Below are 16,713 nucleotides of genomic sequence, written 5' to 3' on the forward strand. Positions count from 1 at the left end.
TTTTTAATCGGGTTATTGAGGTAGGTAAAACACTATCTGATTTGCAAGAAGATAACACAGTTCCAATATGGAAAAAGAAAGGTAGTCCAGCAGCATGTTCAAATTAACATCCGATCCGGTTGCTTTCCCATACCATGAAGAGTTTTGACAACCGTATTCGCAAAACAGTTTAAATAACCGTAAATCAAGCCGGATTTGTCAAGGACTGCGGAACTACTGACGCAATGCACAATGCGGGGTTACTCATGGAGAAACACCGTGAGAATCGCCGTCTTTACATTTATGGATCAAGAGAAAGCGTTTGATCGTGTACCACACGAACTCATCTGGTATGCTCTACGACAAGACTTCGTGCCAGAAGAACTCGTGCGCTGGGTTCAATTGCTCTATCATGATCCGAAAAGTAAAGTTCGAATTGTGGCGGCGGTATCAAAATCGCTTCATGCCTCTGTTGGTGTTCATCAAGGGAGCGCCCTCTCACCACTTCTCTTTGTTCTTGTTATGGACACTGTCACACGGGACATCCAACGTTCAGCGCCCTGTACACTGCTTTATGCATATGACGTTTTCCTAGCGTCTTATAGCAAAAATGATCTCGCGCAACTTGGAATGATCGCCTCATGCAACACGGTCTCAGATCGAATCTGAATAAAACTCTGTTTTTGACGACTGATCCCCATGAACTTAGCGATTTAAATATCTCGGGTCAATGCTATCAGCCAATGAAGAACTGCGGTATGAAATTGCTTCACGCGTTAACGCAACCTGGATGAAGTGGCGTTCCACAACTGGTGTTCTTTGCGATCGGCGTATCAACGTTCGTCTCAAATCTAAAATTTATCGCAATGATGCTCTCTATGGTCCTGAGTGTTAGCCGACTATAAAAGACAATGAACGGCGTCTTGCGGTAATGGAAACGAAGATGTTGCGTTGGACTAGTGGAGTGACACGTTTTGATCACATCTGGAATGAGGATATCCATGATCGATGTGGGATTGCAACGATCGTGGAAAAACTGCGAGAGACGTGTCTTCGATGGTATGGTCACGTAATTCGCGCTAACGAGAATTCCCTTGCTGAGATTGGTCGGAGCATCTAAGTCGATGGTAAGCGGCCACAAGGCAGGCCGAAACAACGGTGGTTTGATGGGATTTAAAAGCCTGGATGAGAATTTAAAAGCCTCGCGCTTTCACCCAGATCGGACATTTGATAGAACCAAATGGCGAAACTGCTTGCGACGAGCGACGACAGGTCGCCCATTACAATCACTATGTCATGGTAGCCGTCAGAAACAACCCGACACCGGATTCGCTTTTGCTACCACTCGACCTTCCAGAGTACAAAAACAATGCTACAAGAAAGGACGGAGTACTCTCCAGAGTCCCACCATTTTACTGTGTTTAGACTCGGAATGCTCGAGTTGGTGGAACTGAGCATTCTGAAGACCCTTGTTACCAGTGGTGTGGAGCGTGCGCACATTCAAGAAACCAATCAAAGCCCGTTTTCAATAGCTAAAGGTCTTCGGCGTGAGGTCAGTCCCTTTCCGGGGCGCTATTGACACTTCAGTGGCAATAAAGTTTTAAAATTTGCAGGTTGCTAGCCCGTAAATTTCTATCGCTTTTATTTGCTTCTTGCGACAAGCAAGGGAGATTTTAAGTGAATTCTTAAGCCTCAACTCGCAGAACTGGAGACTGAATTAAGTTTCAAATATTCTGCAATTTGGCCCTTAGAGCAGATCTACTATTCCTTTTGTAGGATTTGTCAAATGAGGGTGTCTGTTATATTGACCATGTTCTAAACAGTATTTACAGAGTTGGAAGTGACAGAATATGTATTATGAATGATCTTTTTCGAAGCCCCTCTGCCATGCTTCCCGCTACTTTATGTATTTTGTCTTAGCGGTAGAAAAGTTCGCCTTTACGAGTGGCAGGACTTACGGATTAAGATCATAAAACTGTAAGATAAACCATAATGCTTAACTAAGCATTCTTAATAAATTTGAAGTTTGTTCTTTGCTACTCGTGATCATCTAGACTATTTTACATTTTACAAACAGACAAACTTTCATCCTCCCGGTGTCTATTTTCATCCCAACATTAATTTTTCTAAAACAGCTTCATTTTTGCGTAGACACCGAAGTGAAATTTCGTGCGCATCTCGGTGGATCCAATTCGATTTTCGCCGAATTTAAAAATGTCCGATGAACAAACCACTGCGCTCCCTGCTCACTTAATGAAAGGCTAATTTTCCCAAGACTCAATCTGTTTTTCCGTTCTTCTTGCCGTTTCGGCTTATGTCGGAGAAGCCACTGTGATTCTTGTCGGTGCGCCGAGAAAAAAGAAAATGAATTGAAATTTTCACAATTTGTCCGGCGGAAAAATCGAAAGAAACGGATATTTTTTCAGTACGACTTGGGCCACGGTACGCGGTATTTTGGATTTAGTACATTTGATTTGTTTTTGAATATTTGACCAGGCAAAATAATAAAAACTTTGGGGTTTCGTGAGAAAAAGTGGAATTTTGAGGACAATAAGAAAAAAAAAAAAATAGAATTCAAGCAGTGACTTCTCCGGAACGATATTCCTTAAAAAAGAAAACTCTCCTCGTGCAGGAGATGAGTAGTTTTCAGTGAGTGTGTGCGTGTGCCAAAGTTCTGCTACCGATTTTTTTAAAGTATGAAAAGTATCTTAAAATCGAAGGTTATTAACATTGTCCGAAAACGCCACTCCGAATTTAGACCATACAATAAGAAAGTTTGCGTCTGAAAACGAATCGCTTCTACATTGAGGAATGAAACGACAGTTGAGTCGAGTGTGAAAGGATGTTCTGCAACGAATCTACCGTTCTCGAGCAAAAGTGCTGCTTACTAACCAAACCAAAAGTTGAAAGAGTTTTACAGTGCGAGTAGCTGGAATCGAGGTCGCCGAATAGTTTTCACTAACTCCGTCAATTGATATTATTCGGAATTACTAGTTTAAAGCAAGAAATCATGGATTCGTCAGCTGGGTAAGGATTCGTATCGCTTTTACTTATTTTCTGTAAATTTTTAGAGTTTGTTGCATTTATAGCAAAGCTCTTATCGGCGTTCCCAGGCTAACCCATCTCATAACACTAAAACTAAATTTTGCCCTTTAATATCCACATATATATCCTCAGCTCTATGGAACCTTGAGGCATGCTGTCCTTAGTTCCAGGGAGCTACCTAGAGCCAGTTCGAGGGCACTTTTAGAATGCCTTATTTTGGATTTGCGCATTTGTACGAGTATACCGCCCACTGATTGAGTAATCAAGTCAAGGATTATAAAAGAAGTGATTTTAAATCATGGAGAGATTTGCTTTTTTCATCGATGATCCGCTTCGCCTTTCTCCCCATTTCTTCAGCTTTTAATATATCCGCCTTTCTCTCATTTGGCGAAAAATGCGTTACCGTTGCTTCTATATATAGAGTCCATTATATTTTTAGTTCAATGGACATTTTGCTAATTGCCGATTAAACACGCAGTGGTGGCACTGTGCAATTACCCTCAATTAGTGAGATACTATGTATGATCACTTCCAAATTGTTGATTGTTGGGCATGTTCCAAAACTAAGCTGAATTTCGTAAAATACTGGAAAATTAATGGATTCAAACGCAGAATTTTCCATTCAGTTCACTTGTAAGCCGCCGGCTTGTTCGAGGGTGTGTCTTACCTTAGGAGTGCGTGCCACCTTCACAAGTTTGTAGTAATCACAATGTTCCTCGTGACGGGCGTTCCCTCTGCCACTTGTTTTGTCCCACGGAAATCCCCTTCGCCAATGGACCTTGCATTAAACTCCCAGCATGGAACCATCAATATTATGGTTGGAAGCTCGAAATAACGTGCCACACCAACAACGTGCAAAATTCCGGGTACATGAGCAGAATATTTTCCGGGCGGAAGATTTCAGTGCCTGGTGGAAAACTGTTTTCCATTCCCGAAACTCTGTTATTGTAAACACACATGACTTCTAGCGAGTTTTTCCATTCCGCACGAACACATGCGAACACATGCATGATTCACTTGCTCCAAGGATAAATGGTCGAAAAATTTTCAATTTAAATATTTATTTAGTTTTCTTTTTCTCATTCACACTTTCTGCTTTTGTGCCACGCGGAGCTTGATGAAATGAGTGAATTTCTCTAAATTACGCCATTTCACTAAGTGAACTCATGCGTTTGGAATTGCACCACCAAACCCACTTGAAATTATTACGTTTCATATTTAGTTGGGTCAGTTGGGGAGCTGCTGTGCATCATGGTGCATAACGCATTCAGCTGCAGTTGCACGATTTATTAGTGGCGTTGGGAGCTTTTGGCACGCTCACAGTGCTCTAATTTCATATTTGGTAAATGCTAATTCCGTAGAATTTTGTGTGGGTTCGGGTCCGTTTTGTTTGTCATCATCCACAAATATTTCAGGGAAAAGAGCGTAATTTATAGGCAAATTGATTATTTGTAAACGAAAATACTTCTGCGGCTCACGAAAATATTTGAATGTAATGAGGTTTAATTATGATAGAATAATTAAACATACGAGATAGTGCAGGAGCCAAAATGAAAATGGAATCTACTTTGTTAATGGCTGCTTTTACCCAAATCAGGATGTGCTGAATTTTGCATGTTAAAATTCTATCCACATTCAATCCAAAATAGTTAATGGCTATCACTACTTTGAGGAGATACTTAAATTTTATTTGTTGTATTTATCTCCGACTCCATAGTTATGATAATATGGAGTCATGAGGCCAAGAAGAAGTGAAGTAATTGCCCTAACAATCTGCACTTCAAAGTTGTCAGAGTTGATTAGAGACTGGCAAGTGCAACATGAAGCCTCACTTTCAAATCACCGTTTCATAGAATTAAGCTCTGACTATCTGTAATACAAAGACGGAAACTTAGGAAAACAGATTGGACAAAGTTCAATGAATTTCTTGGCAACAGAGTACCGCTCCTTTTGGCGATGGAAGGTCAGTTGGAAATTCTGAATCACACAGTTTTAGAGTGCTTTGAAGAGGTTTGTCGTATTGCCCGAAGCCAAAGTGGTAAAACGGTTCCATGGTAAAACCGATAAATGCAGAGACTCAGGAAATCAGGAAGACGACTTCTGAATCGTGCAAGCAAGGAGAAGGAAGACTGGGTAAACTTCCGGAATTAAGAGCGTGAATACAAGAGGTTCGTAGAAGCCTCGAAACGCTGTACAGAGTCCTTAATAAGGATGAGTTGGCCAAGTTGGATTGTCTCATAAAATCCAAATGGAACTTTCACGGACTCTAGAGCTGAGTCTATGCAGACTCTCTTGGAAGCACACAACCCGGGAAAACAGATCTCAGAAGTGGGAGGGTGAAAATTGGCGATTTCTGCAAACCTTTCAACACGAAGGTGCTGAAAAGGAAATTCGGACGGAGGGAAAGCGGCTGTTCCCAACGAAAGACGAGAGTGGCTATACTATCCTTTGATCCTTTGATGGATAGTTTCTATCCAACCATGCTTAAGGAGGATATAGAGCACTTACAACAACTTATAAATATTTTTCATGGATGCCTTGGTTTGGTTGCTCTTGGTAGAAAGCTAAGGTAGTCTTCATATCTAAGCCTGGGAAAGATAGCTTCAAATTCAAATTCTAAGAACTTCAAGCAAATCAGCTTAACATCATTTTCGCTGAAATGTCTGGAGAAACTGGTCGAGCGCCACATTCACGAAAAGGCGCTAAGATCGCACCCATTAGATGAAAACTAACCGTGGAAAGTCCTGTGTGTCTGCTCTTCACTTTTTGGTTTCAAAGATAGAGATACAACTCTGAAAGGTGAGTACGTGATGGGAGTGTTCATGGAGATTTAAGGGGCGTTTGATTGTGTGCCTTTCCTGTGGCGCCGTCAGAGAGCAGGTTCTTGATGAAACTTTAATTCAGTGGATCTATGCTATGCTACCGCAGAAATTACTGTGTGCTGTAGTGGGTGTTGACCGCTACCTAACAACGGTGGTGCCGGAAGGCTGCCCAGAACGAGGTACGTATCATTATCTCTGTGGAGTATGTTGATCGACTTACTACTGCCTGAACTGCAAACGCTGCCAATATACGCTCAAGCTTATGCGGATGACGTGGTTGTGCTAGTTGTTGGCCGAGATCTTGGAAGGGTTTGTAGAAATACACAACGCGATTGACAAATAAACCACAAATTGACAAATAAAACCACAATGATATTATTTACGAAAAAGTGGGAGACTGAATGGTTTTTGCCTTTCAGAAATGAGGGGTACATCCCCCAAATCTCCGAAGAAGTGAAATATCTGACAGTTATTCTAGGCAAGAAGCTTCTTTGGAACAAGCATGTAAGGGTGAAGATGAAGCGAGCTCTTACAGCTTATAGGCGCGATATCTGGTGCAGCTCTAAATACGTTATTCAATTTGTAGCATTTGGATTTGTTAATTCAGAGGACCGCAATGAGAGTAGCTTATCGACTAATTCGATTAGATCTATGGATAAAGGATTGACATGGGGGGGGGGGATTTGAGTGAGTCACAGAGAATTGGAAGAGTTATTGGTGGGAACTGAGTACCGTTTTCGCAATGCCCTCTGATTTTCGGATTTCCATACATCAGTTTGGTAGAAGATATGGAGTTATTTTAAAAAGAAGGTCAAACTGGGACGAACCAGAAAAATTTGATTTGATCTACACTGATGACTTAAAAAAGAACAGGGAGCGGAAGTCTACCTATCGAATAAAAACGAGAAATGTGCTTCCCCTTGGGTCAATATGCAACGGTCTTTCAGGCTGAAGTGTATGCGACTCTAAGGATGATTGACGAGCGCATCGTAATCTCCAGCGATAGTCAAGCTGAATTGAGGGCGTTGAAAAGTCCTTTGATCACTTCGAAAATCGTTCAGGAATGTAGGAATCGATTGAGCTCTTTTTCTAGATTTAATGCTGTGCAACTAATCTGGGTACCCGGTATGTGATGTAGAGGCAAACGAAACCTTGGATGCTTCACCAAAAGAGTAGTACTTTTGATCGGAACAGACAAAATGACTGAAAAGTTGAACTGGTAATATTCCACTGTGTTCGTGAAATAGGTCAAAATCTCCGTAAAATCGCAAAAGACAAAGTAGTGGCTTCGGTGAATGCAGTCGATCACATCATAAAAGGTACAAAATAACCCGCTAAGGTGGACATAAATTGGAGCGACCGACTGCAGAAGCTAGTAGTTCGAAAAGAACGCGACGTCATTCGCAATTCACATAAAACTCGGTTCAAAAGAGCCAGGAAGTTGGAAGATGTAAAAACATGCACGGATGAACAGGGTTACTTATAGTGCATGTGTGTGTAGCAAAATTTCATAATCGCCTGGCCAAAAGGAAATCGTTCATTTCCGGAAGCAGCTGTCTCTGTGAAAGAGGACAGGGCAGCAATCCCAAGTACACTTTCTTCTTTATATGCCTCTCCAACCGGTATACCTTAACCTGGTTGAACAATTGTAGCATTTGCTTGAATTCCAGGTAGGAAGCTAGGAACAAAATTTCCCTCGTTGTGATTCAGTACCTTTCTAATTCAATGCAATGTTGTTCTAAAAGTATAATTGCGTATATAACATTCAAATTGAAGTTCGAATTTGGTTGGTTTTTGATTTTAATTGCATCATATCAACCTCCTCTTCAATGTACCAACCTAGGCAAGCTAATATAAAAGTACCATTTAGAACTTTTTAGTACCATAATTTTCCCGCTTCCGAGAGCACTCGATGGGCACCTTTAAACCGGTCGTTAGTGAACAGTCGTCATTTCTTAAAAATTAAGATGAACTCCTCATAAATCTCGTACTGTTAGGGCAATGTTTTATAAAGAATTGAAGCCCTTTGTTGGTAGAGAAGTTTGCTTATGACAGTTCTTTGCGAGAACATCTCGGAACAATTTTGTCCATTTGCATTTGTTACTGCAGCCATAACATACGTTTTCAACAGTAGCAAATCGAAAGAGGCTACCCTTCTTCCCTATGCTGTTCCTTTCTGGCTAGCGAACATGCTAGGAGATTTTATCTATACACTGTCAGTTCTCTTCTTTTTATTCAGGTCTTCTTTTCAATTAGTTTTCGGAATTTCTTCATGAGGGTTACAGCTCCATATCATAGCGTCTCAAATCACTAAGTAATTTTATTCAACATTATCAACCATACAATGCAATATTTTCGTCTTCAGTACCGCGAGGCGACATTCATTGTATTATGTAGGGGGCCAGTACTCACAACCATAGAGTTTGGGAGATCGAACAACACAGGGGTACAGGGAAAGGATGACGTTGTAAAATGTCATAACTTCTAAGCACTGATGTGTGAAGCAATTTCACGATGGAGTTCACTATTGACTGAGAGTATGATCCTCCTTTTCCTCCCTTTTTCCATATTGGAAAGGTCGTGTTTTCTTGCTAACCAGATAGTATTCTACTCACTCGATCGATGGCAACTGATTTAGGCTGTTGGGTCAGTCAATCAGTAAGCAAATTACCGTCCTTGTTAATACAGCCAAAGTGCTGAATATCTTGTGTCTTGTCATTTACGATGTTTAGATCTTTGTGCTGGTCTACTCCAGCAGCTGCAATCGCTTTTTTCACTTGATAGTTCGCATTTTTATGAGTTTTATATTTGATCAGAGTTTCGTCGAGGAGAAATTCATGATAGAGGCTTTTTTCTTACGAGCCTTCATTTCGACCAGGACCATGCCAGGTATCTCCATTGATAACACGCTTACGGGGCATGGTGGTACCGAGGTATTTTGCTTTGTGGATCATGTTCTTGTCTTGATTCCACATTTCTTGCTCCCCATCTCTATTTTCGGAATTACATACATATAAGTTCTGTGTTTTCTACGCCCTATGGTAGTATAGAAATTCATTCAATAGGTGGAGTTTTCGGCTCACAAGGCGTTCAAGCTAACAGTATTATTCATAAGCAGTATTGGCATAATGAATAGACCGCAAGGCTTACGTAGTGGAAAGTTGGTCTTCAAATTTTATTGGTGGCAGAGGGATTTGTATCACGACTGGATGCCGGATACCACCCAACTGTGAAAATGTACTTGAATCAAATTAAGGTAATAATCAACGCTGAACACATAACCTCTTACAGGGTAAGTCCTGCAGTGTACCTTTACGGTCTTCAATGAAATCCTGTAATAAGTTTTAAGACACATATTCAATGGATTGTAGAGCCAACGATTGTTATTATTTTAATATGCCGCACTGCTACAGGGGTGTGGACTGGTTAATATGTTGGTGTAAATTGTACTTAGGCGTAATTATCATTGTTTTTCCAAAATAGGCATCAGTGTCCCTTATTACTTTCCGTTGACGCTTCGATCCCTTCAGTGTTCTGTCCATTGATAGATAGACAGATCAGTCAGATTGAGGGCCTTACGCTTATTAGTATTTGTATCTAGTCCAAGGATCCCTTTCAGGCCCAGAATTTTCTAGGGGGCCCGGAATAAAAATAATAAAAAAAGGATTATGAGGGGCCCGCATATTTTTTTCTTTGATTTTGAATAATTTTTGCCTCGGACCTGGTTTTCAAATATTTTTCACCCGGGCCTGGATTTTCTCTCTACGGCCCAGAGACCTCCATAGACACTTGTTTTTGACTCAAATAGAGGATAAGCAAGTGATGGGGAGATCTAAAATTCTAACACTGTTTAACAATGACTCGAGGCGTATTAATATGGTCAGTATAGGAGGAACAACAATCAACCTACTTCTTGTCACTTGGGGTTTCCAGGTGCTACTCGATGGCTTTCAGAAGTATTCAGTTATTATTTTCGCGATAGCAGCGAGCACGCCAATACTCTTCATAGCGTCCGATTCAAGACAATTTGCTTTCTTCCACTTTAAGCACAGCATCACATATTCCTAGCATTTCAAAGCAAGTGAAATTAAAGACCCTGTTGAAACCGCAAAAAACAGATCCATAGTGAAACCATCAAGGCCAGCGACTTTGCTCCACTTGAGCGTATGACTGGCAAATATGATTTTTGTCCTATTTGAAAGAGCAGTTTGATTCCGCATGGTTTTGTGGTTTGTCATATCATTCACGAGAGATAGAGAGAAGCTTCACCGTTTGTTGAGCTGAGAGTCATGATGAAGTTTTGCTTTCACCTCCTCAGCTGCCCGTGGGCATGGATGGATTTATAGACTGTTGTCATCATCATAATCATCAACAGCGCAATAACTGCTATCTAGGTCAATGTCCACCAATTTGGTAACCCTAAAAGCTATTTGACATCCTCGCCTACTCCATTGCTTCATCTCAGGCAGGATCTACCACGTCTTCCTATTGTCCTTATAGACTTTTTGGGCTGCATGATCTTAACTCATAAGGATTAAATGACCCGCCCATCACAATCTGTTGAGCCGGATAACAAATTTCGTCGTTATATAGGCTACTGAATCGTCCATTCTCTTCTTGGAGCCAAAAGTTCTTCGAAGGATTCTTCTCTTAAACGCCGTTAAAAATCCAGGCTGGAATAGCCTCATCCATAGGGATTACGTGACCTGCCTCCCGCAAGTTATAGAGCCAGGTTTTGTCCACAACCAGATAGTCATGGTATAGCTCATAGATTTCATCATTATATAGGCTACAGAATCGTCCATCCTCTTGTAGGGGGCCAAACATTCTTTGGAGGATTCTTCTCTCGAACGCGGTTAAGAGTTGGCAATTCTTTGACTCTATGATGAGACGTTTCGAACGGGACATTTTTTGAAAGCTGAAATAGGATATGTTGGCAGCCAACAAACGTACGGGGTCAAAACTGTTGTAACTGTTATCGGCTGTCATTTCGACATTAGATAGGAGAAATTATCAATGGTCGCAAAGTTGTTGTGTCCTATCTTTATTGTTCTCATTTGGCCGGTGCACTTTAACGCTGTTGCTTCTTTAGTTTTTGGTGCGTTGCCTTACTTGTATTTCGTCTTGCTTTCATTAATGCACAATCCAAGATTTCGCGCTAATCCCGGTTTGCTCGATCTGAATGAAGGTAGATTGTACATCGCATTCTATAACGCCAATTTCGTCAGTATAGGCTAGTAGTTGGGTGGACTTGGGATTGAATTGTATTAGGCCGTTGTTGATGGTGAATGGTCAGAATCCGCTTAGTCAATCGGGCCGTGTACAGTTTTATTCAGGCTATGCTTTTATAAGGGGACTTGAACAACAAATTTTCCATCGCTTGTCGTACAGAAAAATCTGGTCTGTTACTGATTTCGTGAAGTGAAACCGATAGTGAGCCGATGATGTTTTCAGCGTATTGGGGCTATCCGATCTAGGAAGATAGTGGAGAATATCTTGTAGATAGTGCTCAGGAGCGTAATACTTTTATAATTGAAGCACTGCGTGATATCCTTCTTACTGTTACTTTGAATTAGTTCGTAACGTTATATACCGATTTAATCTTGAAGCCCTCTTCTGAGAGCACTTCAGAGTTTTCAGATTGCTAGTCCTTTCCTGCTTTTAAACTGGACGTATGGTAATTTTTGTTGGCATGTGCATATAGTAATTCTTTGGAGGCTTTTCAACAGTTGCCTTGCCTATAAACCTGGAATATTGTCTTATCAAATTTAGCCCAATATTCTATGAAATAACTAACGCCGCAAAGATAATAACTACAATTAATTTGGAACTATTTAAAGACCATTTCGGAAACATGATCGGCAGAAAGGAAGTTGGTTTCTGCGTCGGATCCTCTTGCTCTGGTGACATCAACAGATTGGCGCATGGAAAATGATTGCGACCGTTACTGGAAAGTTTCTAGTCTTGGATAACATTTATCTCCCCCGTGTCGTTGAAGTGTCCCGATCGACGATATATGTCGGGGTACCGGCTGGCGTAATGATTAGAAAGCGGAAGTAGCAGTTGATAGGTCATACTTTAAGTAGGGGTTATAATTCTTTTAATGGCTATGTCATGCAGTGAAATCCATTATTGCAGAGTGGCTGATGACTATGTGGTCCCACATCGAGTAGAACAGTAAGGGGGAGTGCAAATTTGTCAAGCCGAACTAAAGAAAGCCGATGGGGCGTAATTGTGCTTGACACGCTATACTCTACTGCCGCTATATTTTTTACGGGATTATGATAACAATAATGGCATAATTTGAGTAGTGACATTTTACGACATTAGAATTAGAAAATATTTAACATTGCATTCCAAAAACGATACTGTAAGGTCGGTACTAGATATCTGTCTGCCAGATGTGGGCGTGTACACATTGGAGATTCATACAAGTATTTTTGTAAAATAACATCTGATGTAAGATTTTTTTTCTATTTTTGCTAAATGATTTTGTACGTATCCGGGCACGAGGCATCGACACGTGTAGATATTATAAAAGACGTACTGTGGAGGAATCGACCCCTCCCAAATATGTTAATCTAATTCGTGATGCGAATTGATTACTTCTTGCCAAAATTATGGACAGTGACGGGAAGAATTTGGAAAAATTTTAATTTTTTTTATTTTCTTGAATATAGCATGTACTTGACGAATTACCGCGACCTGTCATCCACGTTTTAATTCACATAAAAATATGGGCATGATACCTTTCAGGTAAAGCTAGTACAGACTTTGGGGCCAATTCTTAGCGACAAGTTTTCCAAGTTTAATCAACTTAAATTAACATTAGTGGACTCTGATCTGATTTCATGATAGATGTACCTTTTCCTCAACCAAGAAGAAGGAATTTAGCAAGTTTAAACATTTCTCATATTTTTCACAAAATTGTTTATTTTCTAAACCTTAGAATAAATATGTATGCAAAACAATATGATATGTATATGAAAAATCTTGAACTAAATTTCAAACGAATGTGTAAAACCTTCTTCATTGCCAACAGGTGACTTTTGTCTGTCGTTACGTTCTTCGATTTATCTTGTATTTTCAGTTTTCCACTAATTACACTTTGCACGTGTTCAGCTCCTTCGTTTTCAAAACATATAAAAACGAAATTATGTTAGTGTAACAAAAAGAAATCAGCAGATGGGGAGGCTTTTGGCATTCCACCTTGTCTATATCCCAATAGTATAATGGATATGCGAACTTAGTATGAAAACAAAATTCTCATAAATTCAATTCAATTATTCTTTACACAAATAAACAATACATAGATGCGATTCGAATGTACATATTGTACATAAAGTGCAATTAGCGCAAAGTAATTTAGGCCAATGAAACCCGTCAGCATCCTAGAAAATTTAAAATAAATTACAATTTGATAGAAACTAAATATTTTAAAAAGTGAAACCCGACAGTTTTCCCGCCAGGAAAAAATAAAAATCAAAGAGCATTTCATTTCAGTGTGATTGTAATAAAAATATATTTATTTTTAGCGACCTTGAAAATTGTCAATTCAGTAAGTTTGCGATTCTTTCTTTTATATTTATCAAAGTGAACTCGTGCAACATAAAAAGAACATTTTCCCGGGCACATGTATTCGTGGTTTTGACGAAAGCATGAAAATATACGCAAATTTTCGCTTATTAAATATCTAAGATCTTTCTTTGTGGGATTTATTTTTGCAAGCATTTTTAATAGATAAGCAAAAATGCCTACTTATATACTTGTTCGTAAGATACTTGTAAATGGATGGATTCGAAACGCATGGGTTTCAAACTCATTTATAATTAACCATCAATTACATTAAAGGTCAACATCCAAGAGTGCACCGTACTATCTGAAAAATGAGAATATCTCTACAGATACTTCCGCGATTTCCTATTTTTAACAGTTGATTGACAATGGTCGCGTTGCGATCTCGATTGCCATAGCCATACCGGCATGGTCTACATATACCCAGCGTTCGGTTCACGTCATTTTGCCAGAGGCCTGCGTTTGAAGGCAACTTTGATGAAATACTGACAGCTCGAGGAAATATGTTTAATAGTTTGTATCTTTTACCATATGTGAATGTGACGCAATTCAACGGTCGTCTATTGTGCGAGTTGTTGCTCTATTCACCTATATTAATGGTGCTATTTTAGATGGGATTGACGTGATTTACGCTAGTACAAAGATTAATAGAGGACGGTTCCACTTTCTTTTTAAGGAAGTTTTCATCAAAACACATGCCTTGGAGTTTTCTTTCTTATACAATATACATAGGTATAGCTTCGTCTGCAGGTTAACCGCTAGTAGGAACATTGACTCACCCCAGCCGAAGGCTTATCCAAAGTATACCAACAAGCATCCGGTAGAGCTTCTCTAAAAATACTCCTGGAATTTCCATTATGCATAATTCCCCGATAAATTCTGACATTGAACGAGTTCATTGCACAAATAACAAGATTCAGATTGTCTTATCTCAAGTTTTTCTCACCAAGAACAAGGTTACATATTTAACTACGTTATCACTGAAATCTTCCAAAACAGAATGAATGTGAAAATATTTTCACCTTTACCTCTACCATTTCAGCAAATAAATCATGCTCAAGTGCACTTAGGCTTATAGCACCGCAGCCAACCGTAAATCAGTGAAAACTTCCCGAAAACTACAAATCAGAAAATAAGAACAACAAAAAGCAAAAATAAAAATAAAAATAAAAAGTGACCAAAAAACTTTCATTCCAGTCACGTAATTACTTGAGATTGGATTGTCAACAATAATTTACATATTACAATATTAAATCTGTGGCGATACGAGTGGAGGAAAAAGTGGAAGGAAAACAGAAAAGTCAATCAATAAACAGAAATTAATTCGGACAGATCATGTCGGTTATTATTGCATTAGCTTGGAGAGTAATTTGCTTAAAAAAGTATTTACCGAATTGCTTTTCTACTAATTTGTCACCTGGCACAGGTAAATTGGTGCTGTAGGTGAGTGATAAGTAGACACGCGGGACGGGCTCAGCGGATACGGTAAATAAAATAAATATTAAAATTACAATTTGTCAGTCATACGACCTAGCAATTCACCGAGCATAATGGACCCAGTCAGCAATCTGCGACTTTCACGTTGAAAAGTTATTGGGAAAAGGTTGATAAAAAAGTCTGCCAGTTTGCAGATTCAGCAGAAAATGTTTTTTTGATAATAAAAGGATAGAGGAAAGTAGGTCAATATGAAAGTTAAGTTCACTTCACTTTGGACCCATACCTACCGTGATGTCTGAATAATTACGAGAACAAACGCAAAACGTACTACCCAAGAAAAATATTAGCTGATAATTGGTTTGGCATTGACTTTCGATAAATGATTGAATATTGTTGCGTATTTACTTTACATAAATGTTCACTTGGATACCGAGACTTCCATACATGGATTGGTTTGTATAAACCTACGATTTCCAAAGCCCCCTTTACTTGAAACCCCGAGACTTTCGCAATCAGGATCCTCACACGTAATTCACAACACCCGAGTGAATTACACACTCTATTCTAGTGAATCCTTACCACTGAATTTCGCAGCCTTCGACAAAAATATTTTGCTAGAAAACTACTTTCATAGAATCTCCTTACTGACATTAGAGCCATCTGATATCAGTCACCATAACTAAATATTCGCCCCACGGTTCTATAATTTTGTGTCCTGGCTAATTGTCATCACCATAATTTAAATTGACATCCCATATATTTTTCTTACAGTGATTTTCGTCACAATATTAAAAGTCATCTCAGAAATTCCTAAAAGTCCTAGTTAATTTAGTAGCAGAAGTATACTGTCTTTGGTTTGCTATGTGGCTGGGTATCACCGGTGCCATGAACACGACATCCGGCGTAGCTCTGAATGCATTACTCAATTTGCAGCCCTTGAATTTGTTTATTCAGAGCATTGCAATGAGAGCAACTCATAGACTAATTCGATTATATCTATGGGAAAACAACGGACATAGGGGCACAGAGCATTGGAAGAGTTATTTGGAGAACTGGATCTGGTTTTCGCAATGCCGTCTGATTCTCGGATCCCCATACATCTATTTGGTAGAAGATATGAAGTTATCTTGAGACGAACCAGGATATACCGACGCCGTCTATACCCATGGCTCAAAAACAGAACAGGGTTCTGGAACAGAAGTGTGTCTCTCGAATAAACGAGAAGTGGGCTTTTCCCTTGGGATAATATACAACTGTCGTTCAAGCTGAAGTGTATGCGATCCCAACGGCGGTAAAGTTGATGATTGACAAGAGGTTGAATGGTAGGCGCATCGCAATCTGTAGTGATAGTCAAGCTACATTGGGGACGTTGGGCAGTTCTTTGATCACTTCAAAAATCGTTCAGGAATGTAGAAATCGATTGAACTCTGTTTGTAGATTTAACCCATTGAAACTACTGTGTGGTGTAGGGGGAAATGAAATCTCGGATGCTTCAGCAAAAGAGGGTTCAATTTCCCCCATGCACGGAACCAACAATTGGGGTGTCAGTGACATTGGCTAATGCTGCTATCAACAACTGGGAACCAGCTTCCCATAATGACAGGTGGGTAAGCCTTAATACTGCTAAACACACCAAACTTCTCCTGTCAGAACCAAGCAAACATACTGTCAAGTTTATTCTTTCGAAAAGCAGGAAGAGTTGCAGAAATATTGTGGTCATTCTGACTGCTCATAATTCACTAGCTGGGCATATGTTCAGAAAAGGAGTTCGCCAAGATGATTCATGTCCATCCTATTATGAAGAAGCGGAAACCAGGGAACATTTTCTACGTGAGAGCCCCGCCTACGGATTGCG

The 16,713-nt window shown here is 39.8% G+C and overlaps 1 protein-coding gene across 1 annotated transcript in view; it reads left to right on the forward strand.

The window, feature by feature from the left end:
* The first annotated feature begins 2,250 nt into the window (after nucleotides 1–2,250).
* LOC119652564 overlaps nucleotides 2,251–16,713 on the forward strand; it is a 149,364-nt gene continuing 134,901 nt past the window's right edge. Inside the window, exon 1 of the mRNA XM_038056776.1 lies at nucleotides 2,251–3,006. Coding sequence (XP_037912704.1) covers nucleotides 2,990–3,006 — 17 coding nt within the window. The 5' untranslated portion in view covers nucleotides 2,251–2,989. The remainder of the gene's footprint in view (nucleotides 3,007–16,713) is intronic.

The sequence above is a fragment of the Hermetia illucens genome, chromosome 3, assembly GCF_905115235.1.
Source record: "Hermetia illucens chromosome 3, iHerIll2.2.curated.20191125, whole genome shotgun sequence".
Taxonomy (NCBI): Eukaryota; Metazoa; Arthropoda; class Insecta; order Diptera; family Stratiomyidae; genus Hermetia; species Hermetia illucens.